Source organism: Acanthochromis polyacanthus, chromosome 12, assembly GCF_021347895.1.
Source record: "Acanthochromis polyacanthus isolate Apoly-LR-REF ecotype Palm Island chromosome 12, KAUST_Apoly_ChrSc, whole genome shotgun sequence".
NCBI classification, from domain to species: Eukaryota; Metazoa; Chordata; class Actinopteri; family Pomacentridae; genus Acanthochromis; species Acanthochromis polyacanthus.
The window spans coordinates 34,640,024-34,661,190 of record NC_067124.1 but is presented as its reverse complement, the minus strand read 5'-3'; the positions used below and the strand labels follow the sequence as shown (position 1 = coordinate 34,661,190).

Here is a 21,167-nt window from a genome sequence, read left to right as displayed (position 1 = left end):
CAGAATAATTGATGCTTTTGCTCTGAAAAATGACGTTACTGGCCACAATTATACCTTGTTTTGACTGATTCACAGCCCAAACCTCCAAATTATTCAGGTACTTTTAATTAAAATCAAGAAAAACAGGAAATTTGTTGATGTATTTGCAGAAAATTTTAACAATTATCAAAGCAGTGGTTGATTAATTTTCTGTCAAACAGCTGACTGGGTTAATCAGTTGTTTCAGCTCTACCTGACAATTTCTACTTGATGATTCGGGGAAAAAAAAAAACAAAACCTTTCACTTTAATATTTAAATATTCAGACTTCATTGAACTATTGTAATCATCAACAGCTGAAAAACAAGTCGAATAAATGATTATTGGACAATTAAGCTATTACGATTTCAAAAGAAAATGATTCATTGTTATCACATCTTGTAAAAATACCAAAAGGCCAGCTGGTTCTCGCTTCTTAAATATTAGTTTGCTTTGTATAAATGGACAAAATTGACAATACAACTGAATTCTTTTAATCAATTCATTGAATAGCTGTCAACTACTAAATTAATTGCCAATTTTTTGATACTTCATTAAACACTTTTAATTATTTTTTTAAAGAAAAAATGCCAAATGAGTGATGTTCTCCATTTTCTGACATTTTATGGACCAAACAACTAATCAATTAATCAAGAAAATAATCCACAGATTAATCAGCAATGAAAATAATCAGTAACTGGAGGACTAATAACCAATATGAGGACATAACTTTGGATTCTGTCATTAAATTGGGAACATTTTTAATTAAGTTTTCCAGTAATGTATTGGAAAATTCAGCATCAAAACCATCTGTGGAGAAAACAGCCATTAGTTGCAGCAATAATATAAGGTTCTGCAAGGAAAACAGATAAACCGCGTTACTGTATTACGACTTTAGGGGGAAAAGAACAAAAAGTCCAAAAAAACAATAGCTTCTTGAGCTTCTTCAAACACGAACTGACAAGTCATGTTCCTCAGTGATTAGATCTGTCTGTCCGTACCTGTCAGGCATGAGCGTTTTATTATGGCCTGAAAAACATTCTCAGATATGAGATAGGGAGCCCTGACATAGCGCCAGAAGGGCTGGTTTTTAATCCCAGCGAATGAAAGACGTGGACATGTCCTGTCTGCGCTGGTACAGTTCTTTATCGATCTACAGTATGTGGAGGAACAAATGAACGTCTATCGTATCTCTCTGGTTTCAAACTGAATGCAACTTGCACCAGAAATATCCCTCTTCCCACAGATTGAGATTCTTCTACATCACAATGGCTTTTGAGAATTTCACATCAGTCCCTGATCCGAAAAGTCTTGCAAGGGGTGCGAGAGTTTTTGCACAATCGGAGGAAGTGGACCTCCTTTATCAATGACAAGTCCGTGCAAGTTGTGCTTTCTCATTTCAGAATGATGGCTTAGATATAGCATGCACTGGAGCATGGTGAAATCAGTTGTTAGGATTCATCTCAGCTGTGTTTTTTAACTATTGTGCAACATAAAGTGTGAGACAGTGACTGGTGCTCTTTGCATGCATGGAGAGGTTGATGAATGCGCAATAATCCTAAGAAAGAGAGTCTGAACGAACACAAGAGGACACACAAGGACAAAATACCTTCACATTTAAACTGACACGTGTTGAAGGGTGTAAAGCAGCCAAGGGCTTTAACAAAAAGCCTTTTAAACACAGCTCAGGTTTACAACAGTCAAAACTTTCTTTGGTGTGTGATGAAGCTGAAAACAAAGTCCGTGAGTCAGACATGGGACGTGTCCGGCTAAGAAATGATATTGTGTGCTCCAACTTGACTAACAGGCAGATAACAAAAGCACGACATACAATGGCATGGTGGCGTCTACAGGAGAGGCAGCCGATTGTTCTCTGAAGTGGTTCGACTGCCTTTCTGAGTCACATAAGGTGATGACATTGAGGCCCAATCAAATCCCTTTTCCTCCGCTATCCTTCATCGCACTCTGGCAATAGGAAATGTCATTTGCACACATGCAAAACCGACTTCTGTGAAAACTCTTGAATGTATTGTGTCATTCTTAAAGGTCATAATTGCAGTTTTTTTCTTTAAGGCTCGAGGGGAACTGACAAAAAGCCAAGAGTCAGCTTTACAAGGAAGCGGTCACACAAATACTACATGCTAGACAGCTGTCACGGCCACATTCAGGGTAACACGTCCCTGGAAACCTCACATAAACACACAGCGGACGGTGACAGCAGCTACTACAACTTGGTTTGCTTGTTGCATAACCAGAAACATTAAATCTGCTGTTGTACATGCAGCAGCAGCAGCAGCAGAGGAGAAGTAGCAGGGTGGATTAGAAACGCACTTCCTCTGGGATCTGCCCAAACTGACCACAATGACTACTTTAATGGCAAAAAGCTGCACGAGCCGATACACTTTTGACTTGTGCCGCTGATTCATCCGGAATATTTCGCACGATTTTCCGACCTTCTGCCTTCTCTGGCTGCTTCCACAGATTGGGAGTAATTAACACAGCGGGATGCATAATAAAAAGATGCAGGTCTAAGCTTTATCATTGTCAAGAGAGCAGCTCTTTAGACGTGCAGTGATGATAAGAGAGGGAGTCTGCGCCTGCAGTGAACATGCAAACTTGGAAAGAACTTGTTTTTTCTGTCCTCGGGCATAGGAGCAGATTGCAAACACATTAAATAATAATAATAATTTATTCACAGCCAAACTTGTCTTTCTCCTTCAAGAAGAGGCACGACAGGAAGGAATGTGCAGTATTGTTTTACTCTTACTTTGTCTGAGATATTACACCTAATGAGCGTGCAGAGAGCTGAGTCACACCCATGGGGGGCAACATAAAATCATCATAAGACCACACAAAATCATTTGACACTCAATTTGGGATGCGGCTAAATTAGGTTTTCACACCAGAGAGAGACGCAGCGATGCTTCTCTCCGAGTTCTACTTCCACGAATGCATGGTCATGCCGATTTTTAATCATCTATTAGGTGAGATATATTGAATATAATTGGTTTTCTGGCCATTATGTTTGGAATAAAAGTCATTTATTCTAGGTCTAAAAAAATCCTAATCATTCTGTTGATATCATTTCAAATGGAGAGGTAACTGCATGAAGCCATAATAATGTAATCAGGCAGGTTTTAATTGAAATGTGCCTCTTGTCTGAGTGTTTGAATGCAGCATCCATTCATATAGGCACAATACATTTGAAAGGAGAGCAGATGGAGCATCTCTGAACTATAATTAGGTGACTTTTTTGTCATTTTAAGTGGTCACAGTTTGGGTTATGGGCCTTGTTTCTTTAAGCTGGACTGCTCGATTTCATGGTTTGGTTTGATTTGAAGATGTTTTTTAGTTGGTAACATTAAATATAGTAAAGAAAAATAAAGATATTTATAAGTAATGGACTGCTTTGAGGGGCAGCACTATGGAGGAGTTGGCAGGTCTTTCGTTTGCCATGCGTTGACTGTCCAGGATGTAGCCTGCCCCCAGTCAGCTGTTCTATCCCTCCCACTAAGCTCCACAGGTGTAGTGGGTAGAGCAAATGAATGGATGAATAAATGGATGAATGACTGCACTGAACAAACACAAATCAATGCAGTGGTTGACAGAGAAGATTAGAACTCCTTTTAATTAGCGCTATTCAGAAATGGAGATGTTTGTTTTCATATTAACTCAAGTAGCTTTTAATGAATTCCTTTTTGCTCTTTGTTTGTGAATCTACATATACTACACTGACATATTTAAAGGGCCTTTATTGAATTTCCATTTACTCAACACCAAACAGGGTCACATTTAATTACTGATTGAAGTTTGATACCTTTATTTTAAAGAGTGCATATCTTTTCTTACAGTGAAGATAATGTGGCAATAGGGGTTATATTATCTATTTCTGAACAAAAACGTGATGTTTTAAAACACATTCATCCCAGTATGGTTTAAACATGGCATGCTTTAAATGAGGAAGGCAGGCAGGCGTTACCAGGACCAGGAAGTAGCCTCAGGAACACCTGCATCGCAGGTACAGGATCACTTCAACAAGTGCGTTAAAATGCCATTTTTACGCACTGATTTCAAAAGGCAAAACAGCAGATATGTATATAACATGATTAGCTTTTCGACTCTGCACAAGCCAGCCTCAGCCACTAGGTAACAACCCGCTACTGTACAAGCTGCCATAAAAACAACAAACAGTCGACTTCCTCATACAAACACGATTTGCAGCCGCTCCGGGACGCACAGCACGGACGCCGCGCAGATCACGCAGCGGTCTTATCGTGTATTTATCGGGTTCATGTTGTAAAGTTCAGGCAGAGGAGCTGTGGCAACAACAGGTGTCACCCTCAGCTCTTCCGCACTGTGCACTCACCTTTGTATAATACAACATCCACAGCTCATACAGCCTGTCCGTCGATGCCATTCCGCCGCCCTTGTGGTTGCTCATGATCTCTCCCTGTTTTTATATGTTTCTTTCTATTTTTTTCTTTTTTGTTTTACAAGATCATGGAAGTGGTGAGCATGTGGTCAAAGCCAGGGCTGTTTGAAGTTCTTTCCTACAGGCAGGAGGACGCGCGGCACGCTCCGGTGAACCATTCCTGCAAATCCAGGGCGCAGCAAATCCAAATAAAAAAGTGCTATCAGTCTCAAAGTTATCAGAGTGACGCCAAAAACATGACGGGGGAGGAACCCCGGCGAGGATCGGCGTCGCAACTGTCAAAGCAGGAACAAAAATGCGTGGAAATGCATGCCTGGAGGAACACCCATGTCCGCATTTAGCGAGCTTGTTGCTGTATGATTCCTATTGGAGAGAGTTCCCACGGAAGCGACAGATGCCATCCGCGCAAGAGCGAAGAAACGACCGCGCTCCACCGTATGGATTCAGTCCGCAGAGGTGGAAGAGTCCTGGCATGATGTGCGGTGATGAGCAGCAGCGAATTCAACTCCTGTGTGACTCTGTTAACAAGAAACGCAGTGAAGAGTTGGCTGTAGATCATGCTCACAGGTAGGCTGCTATTCTTAAAGACACAAGCACACATAAACACGGCCAGGACTCCTCTGACTGACAGGGAAGTCATTGACAAACACGCCTATCAATTAAGTCTTCCCATTGACAAACAGAAAATAAACAACAACAAATGCACAAAATAATCAATAATGCTGCAACGCAGGACTTAGAAAACCAATGCATGTGTGCAAATTCTCACATATTTCTTGAATAATGACTTGAGTTGTGCAATTTCTGCAGCCTGAGGTTGAAAGTGTTATTTTGCACAATCATGCTGATAACATAAAGACACACTGTGAACTTTTAACTAAGGCTGGAGGATTTGGCGAAAATATCTAGCTGCAATTTTCAAGTAAAAATAAAATTTTAAAGCATCAGCTCTATATTTATTGCATTTTATGTATTTATTTCTGTACATTTTAATGCAATGGCAAGCCCTTATAGTTATAAATTGCTTCAAATATGTATTTCTAACATTTAATAAATGGTTTTAGAGGTGAAATAATTATCACAAATGTTGTAACTGAGTTGAGCTGAAGAAATATAGTATTAATGCTACAAAAAAAAAATCAACAGGAAGATAATAGGACCTTACTCTAAACAGTCTTTGAAATTGAAACAGGTAGCTCATTCATGGCTCAGAAGTAGCATCTAAGCATTTCACATTCAGCAAATAAGTTGAATAAAGTAATATTAGTTAAAAAAAAAAAATCTGTGTCAGATAGGCTGCATAATGTTTAATTGCATTGTTTAAAATTGCATTATTCAGCCCTATTTCAGCCTCGATCAGCTATTTTTAATAGTTGCTCATGCCTAAGTATGCTGCAGAAAAATCAATATTGCACGACATTTTCTTGTAATTCTGATTAAGACTGTGATGCATTGACCCTGTGGAGACTGAGAGGTTGGTGAAAGAAGCCTCACACAGAAGGATGCTGAAAATAAACTGTCGAAAAATGACTAAATAAGCACATGTAGTGCAACAAAGGCATGAAGTGCAAATGGCAAAATCATGAACTGTGAAGACTAGTGTTTTCCTCAGACATGTTATTGGAAGATGCATGACCTCATAAGAAGTATCTGAACTGCTGAAGGCAGCAACTAACCCATTTTTTTCCCCCACAAAAACACTATTCACATGTAATAAAATTCCTCTGGAAAGTCCTTGTTATTCCTGAATGGGGCTGCAACTAATTATTTTCATTGTTGATTAATTTGTTCATTATATTCTGAAATAACTGATTAGTTGTTTTATTTATAAAATGCCAGAAAATGATCATGAATGTTGTCCGGTGTTTCCCAAAGTCCAAGATGACAAACGTCTTGTTTTGTCCGCAACTTAAAGATATTAAGTTTACTCTCATAGAGAAATAAAGAAACCAGAAACTAATCACATTTAAGAGTTGGAATTTCTCTTTTAAAAATTACCCAAACTGATTATTCTACAACTCATTTAATAGTCTCCAAAGTAGTTTAAATAAATCCACTGGACTTTAAGAAAGTTCCTTGAAGACGTTTCACCTCTCATCCAAGAGACTTCTTCAGTTCTGGTGGTGGTTGCTGTTGTCTCAGCTTTTAAAGCTCTGTGAGGTGTGTGCAGGGCTATTATTCCAACGACCAAAACCAAAACTCGTCAGACTACTCAGCGATGGTTGTTGTGAGTATCGGTGGGGGCCGTTAAAATGCACAGATGTCACTGAGCCCTCGTGTGCTAATGGTGGTCATTAGCATTTTTAATGCTAATTAAAACATAATTTAATAGTTGACAAATAATCGATTAATTGTTGCAGCACTGTTCTTAAACAAGACATGTAAAGTGAGTGCAAACAGTTTGCCAGCAATATATAAAAACATCTGATTTATTTGCCCAATTATAAGCAATTTGGTGCCCTTTCCTGTCTCCAATGCATCATATTTTATGAAGTTTATTCTATGTTTGGCACATTTTATAAGTATGTTAATGTAATGGTAATGTGTCATTTGCTCAATATTGTCCAAAAGTGGAAAGTGCACTTTATTGCGGCACTTACAGTTCTGCGTTGAGTAGATGGTTTCAATCTACTTTACGTTTAATCTAGGAGTTATTTTGTTACTTGATGCCCCACTAGCATCTACTACACTTCATTTATCAATTTGTAGATGTTATTCTTCTAGTTTTGTGGTAATTTCTTTAACACAACCAGGTTTGTGTTATCACATGAGTGTTGATGGACATAGGGAAGCTTGAGGCAGCTGTATTACCATGGCAATGGCCTACATTCCTCACCAGAGCCGGACGCTGTGACCATGAGCAGGCGGGACAGAGTACCAGCCGGTCCTATGCATGACTAGTTTTTATTTACTTTAATGTATAGGCTTGCTAATGGCCTTCAAGTCAGTTTCAGAAAGCCTTTCAAAGTCAACCTATAGCTGCTGAAGCTGGAATCAAGTCAATGATTGTTCAATATGTCAATATAGCTATCCAACCCTGCCCCCAACATCAGCTGTTTACATTTATCTCTTGGAAAATCCCATGATAGCAAACAAGAACATGATTTTTAAAAAAATAATTAATGTTGAAATTCAACAGTCTATTAGTTTATTCTGAAGAACTGTGTCAACAAAACAGTTAAACTCACATGATCAGGCAACAGGCCACTGCAATCGATGTGCTCGACGGACGACTTTTTGATTCAGGAGTCAGGACCGTGAATGGATAGCAGAGAGCATTGAGCGGCGTGTGGAGGTAAACATGGAGAAGAGTGTGGGCTCACTTCAGGAGCAGGCTCTGAAGAGGAAAGAGAGGCTAAAAGCGCTCAGAGATAAACAGCTGCATGTAAGTTTTTTGTCTGGTGTGTTTTACTTTCTGCTAAATGTACCAAAGCCGATATAAAACCTGTTATTTTGCTTGTGAGGTAACGTTAGGCGACCTAGCTTATAGCTAACTTTAGCATATCCATGTAGCAAATCAATTACTAGCTTGGTTCGTGGATTTGTAGCTATGCAGTTTGAGGATGTAGGTTTTCATTAAGTTCAGTAATTGCTTGTTGTTGTGCTTTTGTGTTAACTTAAGCACTGTTTTTATACGTGTGCTGATTTCAGAGGCTAATTAAGTCCCTGCGTCGTAGATCCAAGCTAATGTTGCTAAATCTGAGCTAAAAACAATGAATGAAGGAGAATACGTGACTTGTTTAGCTTGAATCCTCTGTTTTATGCCCTGTATAATATAAGTTGTACTTTGCGTAGTGTTTCTGTCTCTGGTTTTAACTGCCATGATAAAAAAAAATCCTGCTTGTCTATGATCATCCTCAGCTACACTGGTGATTTATCAGTTCCTTTATTTTCCCACCATCAACAAACTCATAAATCACTTAAGACATGTTATAATTTAATTAATTAAAAGCCACAGGTTCAAATGGGTCTGAATTTTTAAGGCACAATTACTGATGCAACGATTAATCATTGCATTGATCAGCTGTCAGCTATTGCATTACCAACTTTTAGGATAATTAAAGGATTATCTACAAAGCACTAAATAGTGAGATGAATGTTAATAGGCATAAAGAGACTAACTAACATAGATTAAATATATTATTAAAGATTATATTAATCGTGTATTAATAATGAGCAAGTGGCAAGTTACAGTTTTAGTGATAGGCTTATAAAACATGGCAAAGATGTGATACATTTTTAAAATATGATGGTTCAATTCCAGCATTATTTAATAGCCACATCTCCTATATCTTAAATTTCAGCTTTTAATTGCATCGTTTCAAATTGCAATTCTGAACCTATTTTATTTTTCTTACCATATTTATAGGGCTGTCATTAGTTGTAAAGGTCTTGGAATTCAATTAAATACATAAAGATTTTGTCAAGATAACAAAGCTGGTGTGAGGACATCAGTGACTTTTTAAAAAAAAAATTCAGTTTGAGGAATGTGTTGGCTATTTTTTTTTTTAGATTCTTCCACACATTTGGTGTATTAAATTTAGTTTTTCATGTGTTTTCTGCAAAATTCTGTCCAGATGTGCAATGTTCAACGACTTCTTTGTTCTCAAGAGTGGTTCTGAAGTTTACAGCTAACAAAGCAAATCAAAAGAAATGATTGTTTGTGTCAGTGATCAGTCTGAAAAAGCACGGAATTAGAAACGAGGAGCACAGCGTGAGTGAGCCGGGTCTGATTTGGTCTATTTGTGTTCAGTTGCCTGAAGGAGAAGAAGATCATCATCATAATTGTGGTTTGGGCTGAACAATGTGCAAGAAAAAATATGCTGTGATTACTCAGACAGATATTGCAATTGCAATGTGAGTAATGACTTTAGTGGGAATGCAAATTTTTTTTCATTTCTTTTCCCAAAAAAAGAAATCAAAATGAGAATGTGGTTTTTTGCTGCGAGTCTGTATGAGCAGGAAGGCTCTGTTATGTCCTCGGAATATGATTTACATGCTGATTCACCACAGTACTTTATCTGAAATGCTTTGTTGTGACACATTTGACCTTTTTCAAAAACTGCCACTCCTGTGATTTGGGTATTGTTGTTGTACAATTTGCAGTTTTAATCATTTTTTGATTAATAGTTAAGCTTAAAAAGAATACTAATTAGTATAAAAGTGTATTGAATAGTTATCCCACAGTGAAAACACTGTACATGGTACATTGTTTGGAATTAGATGTACCAGTTAAAACACAATATAGAGTAGACGGGGGAGATGGTGGGCTTTTAGTAAAGTTTAACAAAAATATGAATCTGCCAAAATCATTTATTACGTCTGAAATACAAATAATACAGAATAGGAGTGGTTCTCTGTGTCCACCACCACATAGAAGCAGTCAAATTGAAGCCATGTGTGACAAACGTTTGAGCATTTAATTAGCATTTATTATCAAGATGCTTCCTGAGCTAATTTTGTCCGTGATTATTGTGCAGTGTCACATTTTCAAATCGACACAAACCTTGATTTTCGAACTGCAGGACTGAGAGCAGGACCAGTTTGTTGCTACTGCTTCTTTTGAACCATTACAGCATTGTACAGTTATTCTGTACTCAATGGCAGCCTTTCAATATCTGATATGAATTCCTTTTGTGACGTGAAACGCAATTCTCCGTGCATGCCACCGTTTTGGCAGTTAGATCAGAATGTGTTTCACTGCACGACTATTGAACAGCGGCTCCCTACGTAGCTTTGCTAGATAAACGGTTGTTGACATTCCTGAAGCCTGTCGTTGTTTTCCTTTTGTGCTGCACTTCAAGAATGAGTCAGAACCTTGAATTGTTCTAGCAGGTGAACAGGAAGCCTCTTCAGGAAAGTGCAAGCTGGGAGGGGTTCGATATCCTTTGTTACAGCTTTTCACTTGGGGTCAATATTTTATTTTTTCTGAATTTCTTCCAGCCTGTTTCATCATTCGTGTTCCCTGTTGTTCACGCGTGAACAGTGAAGTGTACACTTCAGGCTGAAATGTGCTTCTGCACACCTAATATGCTAGCTGTGGTTACAGCTAGAACATACTGAGCCTATTTTCCTAATTTATTAATTCTCAGAGTTCTCAGCTTGTACATAGGGCAGTGTCAGAAATAATAAAGCTCACAATGCAAATTAGCTGTTTGACTGCCAAATGATGGGACACCACACAAGAAGCAGATATTATGCTGTATTTTTTGTGTGTAAATGTTAGCCTCGTGTGCATGTCTTTGCTCTGCCAGATCCGAAATGGCCTGACGCGTACTGAAGCTGCAACAATTAATAAATTAACTGAATGTTTTTTCAACTAATAAATTATTTGCCAACTATTTTGATGAGCGATTAAGCATTTAAAAAAAATGAAACGGTCTAAATTGTCTGATTTCAGCTTCCTAATTGTGAGTATTTTCTAGTTTCTTTGCTGCTGTATGACAGGAAAGTACAGATATTTCAGTTGTGGACAAAAATGCATACTTGAGACTGTCATTTTGGGGTTTTTCTCCATTTTCAGGATATTTTATGGGCCGAATAACTATTTAATTAGTCATAAAAATATTCGACAATGAAAATAATATCCCTTGCAGCCCTATTGCACGCACCACCACACTTCACTCATAATATGTATAAAATGCCATAAACACAACTTTAAGCTGTCCTTAAAATTACAGTTATTTGTGATTATTTTATATGAGTGACAGAACACAGCCAGTTTATTGGTTTAACAGTGCTATTTTTATTCTTAGGAAGCATGTGTATGTTAAAGTAATTTTGTGTGATGATGTTCTCACAGGGGAGAGATCAGGAAGATGGGGAGCCAGAGAACAAAAAAGCCACACTGGAGGAGCCCCCTGAAGAGAAGCACAGGTTGGTTCTGCTTCACAACCCAGAAAAACGGCGGTTAAATTTCTGTCCTTTTTGAATATTTCTCATGAAAGCAAGTCATTTTGTCTTCAGTCGTTTCTCACTATTACTCATCTGTTTAACTGAGGCCTTATTAAGCTACACAGACGGAACTGAAACTGATATGGAAGCACATCATCAGAGCATTTATCTGACCTTTATCTAAACACCAGCTCATGTCTCGGTGCAGGTTGTGAGCCTCGGTGTTTACACTGGGCCGGATCACAGTCTCGTGCTATTAGCTGCTCAAATATCCTGCAGCTTGCTCAACTTCTGTGTGTTAGTTGGGTGGAAGGAGCAGCCATCTTTCCTGTCCTACAGGACCTTTTTTTCCATTGTTTATATTTAATGACTGTGCAGTGACGGCACCGAGGGAGTGCCGCTGCGTTTCCTCCAGTCCAACAGGACAGATATCTCCCATGAGAATGGAAAGGGGGGAAAAAAGCTGCAAAGCTAAGATCCTATTTCAGACATTTTGAATGCGGTTTGGATTTTTAATTTCCAAGGTCCACACTCATCTGCTGAAGTGTGAGAGTGTAATGTATCTCGAGATTGGTATTAAAATTTCAGAAGAGCTCAAATTACTAAACAAAGGCAGGTTAGAAGAAAACAATCAAAATGTTTGCCTATTTAAAGCAATGAAACTCCACAAGGAAAGAGTGTCAAAATAAACTGACCACGTGCAGGAAAGTTTTCTAATTCCTCCAAGCCTTTTATACAAAAGACACCAACCACACTGGGCAGCTTTCCCTGTTCCATCTTGTTAGCCGCTGTTCTGGCTGCTGGGTTAATTTTTATAACAGACAGATAATTAGATTCCTGATTCTTGGAAGCGGCAAATAAGATTAAAGGAGGCTTGGAAGCGGCTGAAATATTGTTGGTACATGTTACGTGTAAATGAGGGCTGATGGTTGTCTGCGGATGTTTTTGCTGTGGTGAATGAAGCAGGTAGCTTGATGTCAGCGTAAACACTGGAATGCTGCTGCGCCTCATCCAAACATTGTGAAGAGGGCCACTATTGGGGCAGCGCTCCGAATTTATCACTGGCTCTCTTTGACGGCACAATGTGCTTGAAGTGGAAATGTGTAAACACGCTCCGAGGGTTTTGGAAGCGCAAGGCCGAGAGACAGTTAAGAACCAAAACCTTTGAAGGGGGAGAATTTACACATGCAGTCTGTTTGTTCTGCCTTTTGTTCTGTTGATGGTGGCACTTAAGATGGCACAATTCCAAGGGCAGCTCTGCATGTCTGTATTTTTGTAAAAAAAAAATCTTGTAAAATCCAAATTAATTTTCCCCCGGAGACTTCTCCGGTCTCACACCAACAGGTTAAAACTTCCTGGAACAATAAGTGTTTGCTGTGATATTTATGGTCCTCTAACAACATATCTTAATGGTATTGTTGACTTTATATTTCCTTTGTTTAATCTGATCTAATAACTTTGTCATAAAATCTGCACTTTGGCTCACTCCCTTCAGGAACTTTATCCATTTTTTCCCTATTTGCACTCTACTCTTGCACCGCCTATATACCAGAGATTATTTTAGTTCTATTTATTCTGGATGTTCACACCAAACCTCCACTAAAATTTCTACACATTGTTGCTTAATAAAATTTAAAGATTTTGCTAGAAATATTCATGCTTCTTAGAGACATTAATATCCTTTAATCCTCTGAACACCGGCCAGTTTCTGGGCATTTTTTGTCATGTTTATGCTAATTATAAGGTATAAGATAAGGTAAAAATAATCCTTTATTAATCCCACAGCTTGAGGATTTGTAGTGTGACAGCAGCAAAGAAGATATAAGCAGGGAACATAAATGAGAAAATAAACAAGGAATATTCATAAGTACGACTGATTCTTTATTATGTAGAAAATTCCTTGGAATGTGGCATTATTATAATTTAGCTATTTCAGATAGCCATATAACAAAGTTACACTCTGCATTAATTTATTTTACAAAAACAAATAATGATAAAGACATTTCCCCATGCTGAATGTGTCTTCCAACAACTTGCTTTATTTTTTGATAAATTCTGTGTTATTTTCTGACCAGTCAGTCTTGCTGTAGTGCATGTGATTTATTTTAGGTTAATTTTTAAGTGAGATAAGTAGAGTAAAGTGATTTTAACTCAATTTTAACCTTAGATTTGATTCATTTTCCCAGTCCAAGCCAGTTTGTAGCTTTGATTAATCTGTGATTTTTGCAGTTTCTTAAAAAATATATAGCATACCTTTCAAACTATTAGATTTTAAGATTTGGAGGGTTAATTAAAGAGCGCTGTCTGAAAATAAATGGAGAGGAAAAGGGGGATGATGTGCAACCAAAGGTCCTCAGCCAAACTATCCAGAAAATCCCAGGAAGAACTTGATTGGAGTGAGTGATTTCATGACACGCTGTGACGTCTTTCTGTTGATTTCCTCACAGTGTGATCCATTAAAGGCAGTAAATGATGGCTTGTTGTTGCTCCTGAAGTGCCTTCTGGCTACTCAACGCTTTGCACAAGTAAACTGTGTCTTCCTGCTTGTTTATAAAAGCATTTGTTTAATCCAGCCTTGTTGATTATATTAGTTTTTTTTTATATGTAATAGTATTCCTCTCAGGCCCACAACCCACAGATGGGTTTAAAAAGCATACTGTTTTCAAAATATTACCAAAATTATACTAATTTTTCAGACCTAGAAACTGTAAAAGCAGTGAAGGTCGTCATCTTTTTTATCCTACAATGATCTGAACTGATTATACGTGACACACAGTTCATTTTGGGACAGTGAATCAAGTTCAACTTTAAAGCTCTTTTTTCTACGTGCCGCATTTATAAATTTGGCAAAAATGTACTGTTTGTATGAACTACATTTTTTTTAAAAACAAAAACAAAAAAATTCTGCGTTTCTCAGCACAACCAAGAAACCAGGAGTGACTCGGCTACAACCAACAGTCACATGACAAAAATTCTTGAAACTTTTTGGCTGAACTGCTGGCAGTGTTTACACAACAGTGGGTATGTGCATGGAAAGAAATATTTGTAATATGTAGAGATGTAGAGCATCATTTTTTTCACCTATTAGTACCTGTTTAATAAAAAATGTACATGTTGAGTCCAGATTTTTATTTTTTGTAAATTAAATAATCAAAGAAATGAGTTTATGAATTTTCTTTTTTTTTTTTTAAATATTTTTTTAATTTTATACAGAGGACATTTTTGAGCTCTGTCTACTTCTATCCATGGTTGTCCTTTGTTCACAGAGGTGCAGGACTTTACATTGCAGTGAAAAATAAGCTCAGACCGACTGAAGATGTGACAGAAGCAAACAATTCCCAGAAACACGTACTTAAAGTGATATTTTATTTGCTCAGACCGTTTTCTTTCACTCCAGATGAGTGCAATGAAGCTCCTCTACTTGCTTGAGAGTTGATGAGCTGGACAGACATATTGGGTTTATTCCCCCACTGAAACGGCCTCTTCAGGATCCGAAATGTGGGAAAGAGAGAGAGAAAGATGTGTGAACCGAGAGTGGACCTCAGCCGGCCAACAGCAGAACATGACCAGCATTCCTGCCCATACCCATACAAGGCCTTGGTCTGTCTGCTGGCAGCAGGGCTGTGATGAATGTATCGGGAGCGAAGCCCTCTCGAGCTCCGTCGCAAATCCACGCCGAGCTCAGAGCAGCTGATAACGCTCCCGCCCGCTCAGACAATAGTTTACCTCTGCCTCTGGAGCCTCGGCGTAATCTGCGGAGACGTCGACCTGAGCTCGCCAAGAATTCCTCTGTGTCGAGATGTGATGAAAGGCTGCGTAATTCAACATCAAGGGGAGCATTCCTCAGCTGTTTGCTGCCCTCCTCGACTCTGTGCCCAGGAGCAGGTGGAACATGTTAATGTTCGCAGGAATAAAGGGGGACATTATACCCGACCTCCTTTAGACATTAGAAGTGCAGCTGTGCAGGGATTGCAGATGGTCTTTTATGCTTTTCACTTTCTGCTGGGATATATTTGCAGACAGTGCCACCTCCTGGACTGTTAAGAGTGTCTCATTTGTTGCTTATACTACTAAAATAAGCCCCACATTGCTCTGTATTTCTGTCCTCAGAGAGCTGAAACTGAGGAATTATACACCAGAAGATGAAGAGCTGAAGGGGAGGCAGGTGCCCAAAGCCAAGCCTGCATCAGGTGAGAGCTCTTTAATTATGAAGAAGCTGTGAGAAAACAATAACTCAGGTGCTGGTGTTGTATTGCCGTGTTGTTAATATTGTACCGTGGTAGCCTCCAGGAAGGTCATAGCTGGACGGTCCTGTTTAAATATTAAACACAGATCATCAGAGCGGGAAAGGTTCCTTTAAAAACACATTCTGCAGCAGTTAGGTGTCCTAAACTTCAGTAAAAAAAAAAAAAATCCTCGTAACACAGTAGTAAAGAAATGCAACATGATTACTTTCCCATACTTTTGGATGACTTCAGTACTAAATATTCACATAAAGACAAGAGGAAGGAAATAATTATATGCTGACTTTTACTGAAATTTGTGCTGTAATGTGTGCACATGTGCTTGGCAGGGTTGCCAACTTTCAACTTCCAGTTTGAGTGAAATTCTGAGAAATTGAGGAAGTGAAACTGTGTGAATTCATAGATAGGAGGTTTTATTATTATTAACTATTTTGATCATCTCAGTAATTTGCGTAAACCGAACCTGTAAATAGAGCAGCAGAAGAGATGCTGAATGATGATGAAGATAAAAATGAATGCATTAATACAATGCAGATGAATTAAATAATGCACAAATACTCATTATAAACAATTACAACAGTCTGGCCAGATCTCCCAGCTGTGTAGCAGAAAATGCATTTGATTCAGTTTATTTATTATTTTCTGTAGGTTGAAAATTCTCGTATAATGATAATTTATCCAACTCCAGAAACTTATAATGCCCTAAAATATGTTTTCATCTTCACTCCACTACCTTTTTTTTTTTTTTTTTTAACAATTAGACAGATCATGTTCTGTATAGGAAACATCCATATTCACCAGCCATATTGTCACTGCTGCACATATTCTTTTTCTTCATATATTTTTGTTTTTGGTAAAAGGATTAGACTTTTGTAGTTAAATAAAAATATATTTCTGCTAATTCTAGGAACTAGGTATGTAGAATTCTGCTGCACACAGGAGACAGAGATGCTGCAGTTCCTAAGCCAGTCAGAGCCCAGCGCTGTACGCAATGCATTTTATTTCAATTAAATATTCTTTTAGTATATTTTAATTAGCATTTTTATATGTTTTATATTGTTTTCATTTTTTTAGGCTAGAAAATGCTTATTTTACCACAAAAATAATTCAAATAATGTAGCAGTAGCAGAGGCGGTCTATGACTAAACTGTTGTGTTGCAGTGCACCTTAGGAGTTCGGGCTGTTGGAGGTTTAAATGTCACTATTGTGGTTTGTGTTAATGTTACAGTGTTATTAGTGTTTGTGTTTTTGTGGTTTAGTCAGCCTAGTTAGTTTGGTTAAGTGTTATGTTGTCAGGATCGTGAGTGTGAAGTGTCGTGTGTTTGATGACTTCCTGACACATTTTCTGCAGTGCTGCTCTCAGTGTGTGTCAAAATAAAAGCAACTAGCAGTTGCAGAGTGTATTAAAGGCAGATATCCTTTCTCTAGCGACGTTCTTCAATGCTGCTCGCCACAATAATGCATAAATGTATAAAAATATAGCCTAGCCGCGCTAGACCCAGCTCTTAAGACACAAGGGTCTAGGAACGCTCGACAGGGAGGGAGGCGGGCTAAAAGGTTGTCTTTCAAATCACTCTGCAGCAATTGGGTAGGTATACAACCAATCAACGCAATGAATAGGCTGACGTAGTTCCTAGAGCACCGGCAGATTGTGGCTAAGTCCCATTAGCTTCCCAACCAGCGGAGCCAACTGGCATATTAAGGATTTGCCATATCCCGTCGGCATAAGTCCAAATACGTCTTTCTTCTCAATGAAACACTTCAGTGCCGTCCTTTGTTTATCTTTCAAGTTGAATTTTAGCTTCAAATCTTTAAGGGCTGTGGCCAAAGCCGAGTCGAAAGATAACTGTTTATTGTGCGCTGGTTGTTTCTGTCAGAATCGTCGCGCCTCTGTGGTTACTTAGTTACGCCCGCCTTCTGACTCTACACTTCATGGTGATTGGTCCGGCCAGTTTTAGGAGCATCCAACCTCGAGCCTTATGGAGGGTAACTAGACCTACCCTGGCAGAGAATTAAATGCGTTGCCGTGGGTTGTCTGGCGCGGCTCGGCTAGCAAAATCCTGCAAGGTAGCGAAAATTCCACGATGCAAAATGCAATTTAAAAATCCGTGATACAATGAGACCGCGAAAAGGGAACTGCGTTATGGCAAGGGACCACTGTAATTGCATATCATTTGTGACTAACGATTAATATTCTTTGTTTGCAGTGGAAGATAAAGTAAAAGACCAGTTAGAGGCAGCTAATCCAGAGCCCATCATTGAAGAAGTGGTGAGTACTCTCTTCTGTCTGAATGATTTCTTTTATTTAAGCACCTTCAGCTGCTAAATTCGCCTTTTTGTTTTTTCCTCAGGATCTGGCCAACCTCGCTCCAAGAAAACCAGACTGGTAAGACCTTCTTCAGCATCATTTTTCACCTTGTGTCGTCATGAAACCTTAATGAAGATTTCCTGACTTTCTTTGTCATTCTGATTATCAGGGATCTAAAGCGTGATGTGGCAAAGAAGCTGGAGAAGCTGGAGAGGAGAACACAGAGAGCCATCGCTGAGCTCATCCGTCAGTATTCCCCGTTTCATCTTCTTTTATCACCGAATATTTTTTTTGTCAGATAACGGTGCCTGAGCTTGGCGTGAATTATTAGGCTAATTGCTTTGTGACTCCCAGACTCTGTGGAGGCTTGAAGCTGTCTGATAGCATCAGAGGTGTGATTCCTCCACTGATGTACGATCCACATTCTAAAAATAGGAAACGAGCTCTCAGGAGAAAGCAAAGCAGGTTTAACTGTAATAGGAGTTTTCCCTCGTTTTCAGTGTGTGACAGTGATTACTCTTTATTCAAAAGCCTTTAGAGCACCGTTAAAGCAATGAACTGGAGTGATAAGATTAATTAACAGTAATTACCCAGTTAAAATGCCACATGAAGCAGTTTGCATGTAAACATGAACAAACAGCAGGCTTTTGTTTTGGTTTGAGCCCTCTGTGTACAGCCAGAGAGGATTACAGCTGCAGTGGGCTGTATTTTCTGTTTACTGTCGGACGAGTTGTTTCCCCTGCATTGAACACAACTCCGCTGCCTGCCAACAGAATGTACCATCTGTGAGCAGCACACAACAAATAACAGAGCTGTTCTGCTACATGGTTTCATCCTCAGTGAAATCCTTCAACACATCCTTAGATTCATTCATTTTCTTCTGTTTATCTGTGTTTGGGTCGGAGTGACAGCAGGATAAACAGAACTTAACAAATGTTCCTCTTTCTTGGTTGCTCCCTGGGGATCATGAGGCGTTCCCAGGCCAGATAAGATATGTAATACCTCCAGGGAGAGTTCTGGGTCTTCCTCAAAAGGAAAACGCCCAGGAGGCATCTTAATGAGATGAACGAACCACTTCAGTTTGCTCCGTTTTGGCATGAAAGAGCAGCGCCTCTGCTCAAAGCTCTGTCCAAATTTACAATCTCCTCACCCTGTCTCAAAGGCTGAAACCCGTTTTGCAGCTTGAATCTAATTTTTCCAGTCACAACCCAGAGCTCATGACCTTATGTTAGTGTTTGAATATAGATCCATTCATAATTGGCTCCCTCTTCACCACAACAATGTCCAAAGCTGCATTTTCTGTCACTCGTGAACAAGATACTGAGATTTTTGAGCTCCTTTACTTGGGGCAGCAGCTCACCCCCACCCCAGGGGAAGCATTTCATTATGTTTTGGAAACAAACCAAGGCCTCAGTCAGCTGCAAACTGCCCCAGCGCACTCTGAAGGTTAAAGCATCATTTGCAAAAAGCAGACATGCAGCTCTGAGGTTCCTGACCCAGACGTCCTCCTCACCCCTGCTGAGCCTTGAGATCCCATCCGTGAATGTTACAGACAGGGTTGGCGGCATTTACTGAGTCCACTGGAAACATGTTCGTGCCAAGAATATGAGCGTTGGCCCACTGTGATTAACTAAACCCGATTAAACTCTTTAAATTTTTCCAACCTTAAAGGAAGCTTAAGAGTGAAGGATGCAGTGAATGAATGAATCCACAACGACTGAATGTTTGTGTCCGTCCAGGGGATCGTCTGCGAGGCAGCGAGGAGGAGTTGGCCGGAGCAGTGGGAGCAGTCGGAGGGGAGGAGGGAGACTCGGACTGAATCCAAGATTAACAGGAAAAAAAATAAAGGAGACAACAGCAGCCTTGGTTTACTGGGACTGTACATCACATCTGTGCTGTTGTACAGAGGCGGCTGTAGTCGTGTTTCTTGTCAGCTCTTTTATCATTGTGTTATTACATGTGCATATGTAGTAATACATTCTGTATATGTGGATATTGAGGTGCATTGTTTATGCAATATTTTGTTGTATTTTTGATATCAAGTAAAATATTGTGAATTTTTAGAATGCCTGATCATTTTTGTCCTGATTTTTTTTTTCTTGCTTCTGATTCTGAATTCATGGTAGGGAGTGTAGATCAAACCATGGCATTGAGTTGTGCCACCACCACACCCCCAATAACAGCTTGAGAAAAACAGCAAAGAACCCAAGGCATTGACCCAGTGTTCAAACTGCCAAGATCCCAGTTCGATCAAGTATCGACGTCATGCAGCCAAACAAGCCTCATCCATGGAGGTTCTACCCAGGAAACCACAGGACTGAGCTGCCAAACACTCCAGGATGCCCTCAGAGGTCCTGTATCCTTAGAAAAGGGTTGTTTTTGGTAGCACATGGGGTACCGACACAATATCAGGCAGATGGTTTCAAATTTGTGGCTGTTCAGTCTATAGAAAACAGGTACAGTAACGAGTTTGTTTTGATGGTTGTTTTAATGTCTTCTAGGTTGTTTAGCATCTCTTCATCATTGCTTTGCGTGTTTTTAGTCATTACATCTTTTTGAAGTCGTGTTTTTGGTCATTTGTGATTGTTTCAAGTCTCCTTGTGGTTGTTTTACATCTGAGTCATTGCTTTGCATCCTTTTTGGTCATTTTGCATCTGATTGTAGTCAGTTTTTGTCGCTCCATGGTCGTTTTGCGTCTGTTTTTGATAGGTTTGAGTCTCCTTAAGGTCTCTTTGTAAATGTTTTGAAGCTGTTTGTGGTTGTTTGCTGTCATCGCCTTGCTTTTTTTTTGGTCATTTGCATCTCTTTGTGATTATTTCGAGTCTTCTTGTGGTTGTTTTGCATCTCTGCGTCTTTGCTTTGCATCTTTTTGGGTCATTTTGCATCTCGTAGTCATTTTGTGTCACTCTGGTCGTTTTGTGTTTGTTTCTGATAGTGTTGTCTCTTTGTGAATGTTTTGCAGCTTTTTGTGGTTGTTTGGCATCGGTTTGCTTTATTTGGGGTCATTTTGCATATCATGCAGACGATGTCGCTCGAATGTTACGAACCAATCAGAATATTCAGATATTCTTCATTAATCCGTGTCGAATATCCGGAGCCCAGAAATTGCTCTTCGGGCCAGTCTTAGTTTTACGTCTCTTTGTGATCGCTCTGTGTGTTGTCTTTTTTTTCCCCTTATGATCATTTTTCTTATTTCTAAATCTATTTACGTAATAGCACAGACACACAACACATGTTCTAAAAGCAATGATGCCCAAATGTGTCAGATATTC

The 21,167-nt window shown here is 39.2% G+C and overlaps 2 protein-coding genes and 1 long non-coding RNA gene across 3 annotated transcripts in view; 1 reads left to right on the top strand and 2 right to left on the bottom strand.

The window, feature by feature from the left end:
* Positions 1-5,049, bottom strand: part of nbeal2 (neurobeachin-like 2) — a 63,955-nt gene extending 58,906 nt beyond the window's left edge. Inside the window, 1 exon segment of the mRNA XM_022208340.2 lies at positions 4,384-5,049. Within this exon segment, the coding sequence (XP_022064032.2) occupies positions 4,384-4,458 (75 nt within the window). The 5' untranslated portion in view covers positions 4,459-5,049.
* Positions 5,050-7,688: 2,639 nt separating this feature from the next.
* ccdc12 (coiled-coil domain containing 12) lies at positions 7,689-19,968 on the top strand. Its single transcript, XM_022208339.2, has 7 exons — positions 7,689-7,834; positions 11,252-11,325; positions 15,454-15,533; positions 17,795-17,856; positions 17,939-17,973; positions 18,065-18,141; positions 19,635-19,968. The coding sequence occupies exons 1-7, from the start codon at positions 7,751-7,753 to the stop codon at positions 19,712-19,714; spliced, it is 492 nt and encodes a 163-aa protein (XP_022064031.1). The 5' UTR covers positions 7,689-7,750; the 3' UTR covers positions 19,715-19,968.
* LOC127536452 (uncharacterized) lies at positions 14,693-15,312 on the bottom strand. Its single transcript, XR_007945441.1, has 2 exons — positions 14,929-15,312; positions 14,693-14,825 (listed from the first exon to the last, which is right to left on the bottom strand). It is a non-coding gene; the product is annotated as an uncharacterized LOC127536452 (long non-coding RNA).
* Positions 19,969-21,167: the final 1,199 nt, after the last annotated feature.

Excerpts from the sequence above, each read along its gene's own strand:
- ccdc12 (XM_022208339.2), top strand. The coding sequence starts at position 7,751 with ATGGAGAAGAGTGTGGGCTCACTTCAGGAGCAGGCTCTGAAGAGGAAA. Across the intron at positions 11,326-15,453 it reads CCCCCTGAAGAGAAGCACAG|AGAGCTGAAACTGAGGAATT; the intron begins GTTGGTTCTGCT and ends TTCTGTCCTCAG. Across the intron at positions 15,534-17,794 it reads CAAAGCCAAGCCTGCATCAG|TGGAAGATAAAGTAAAAGAC; the intron begins GTGAGAGCTCTT and ends CTTTGTTTGCAG.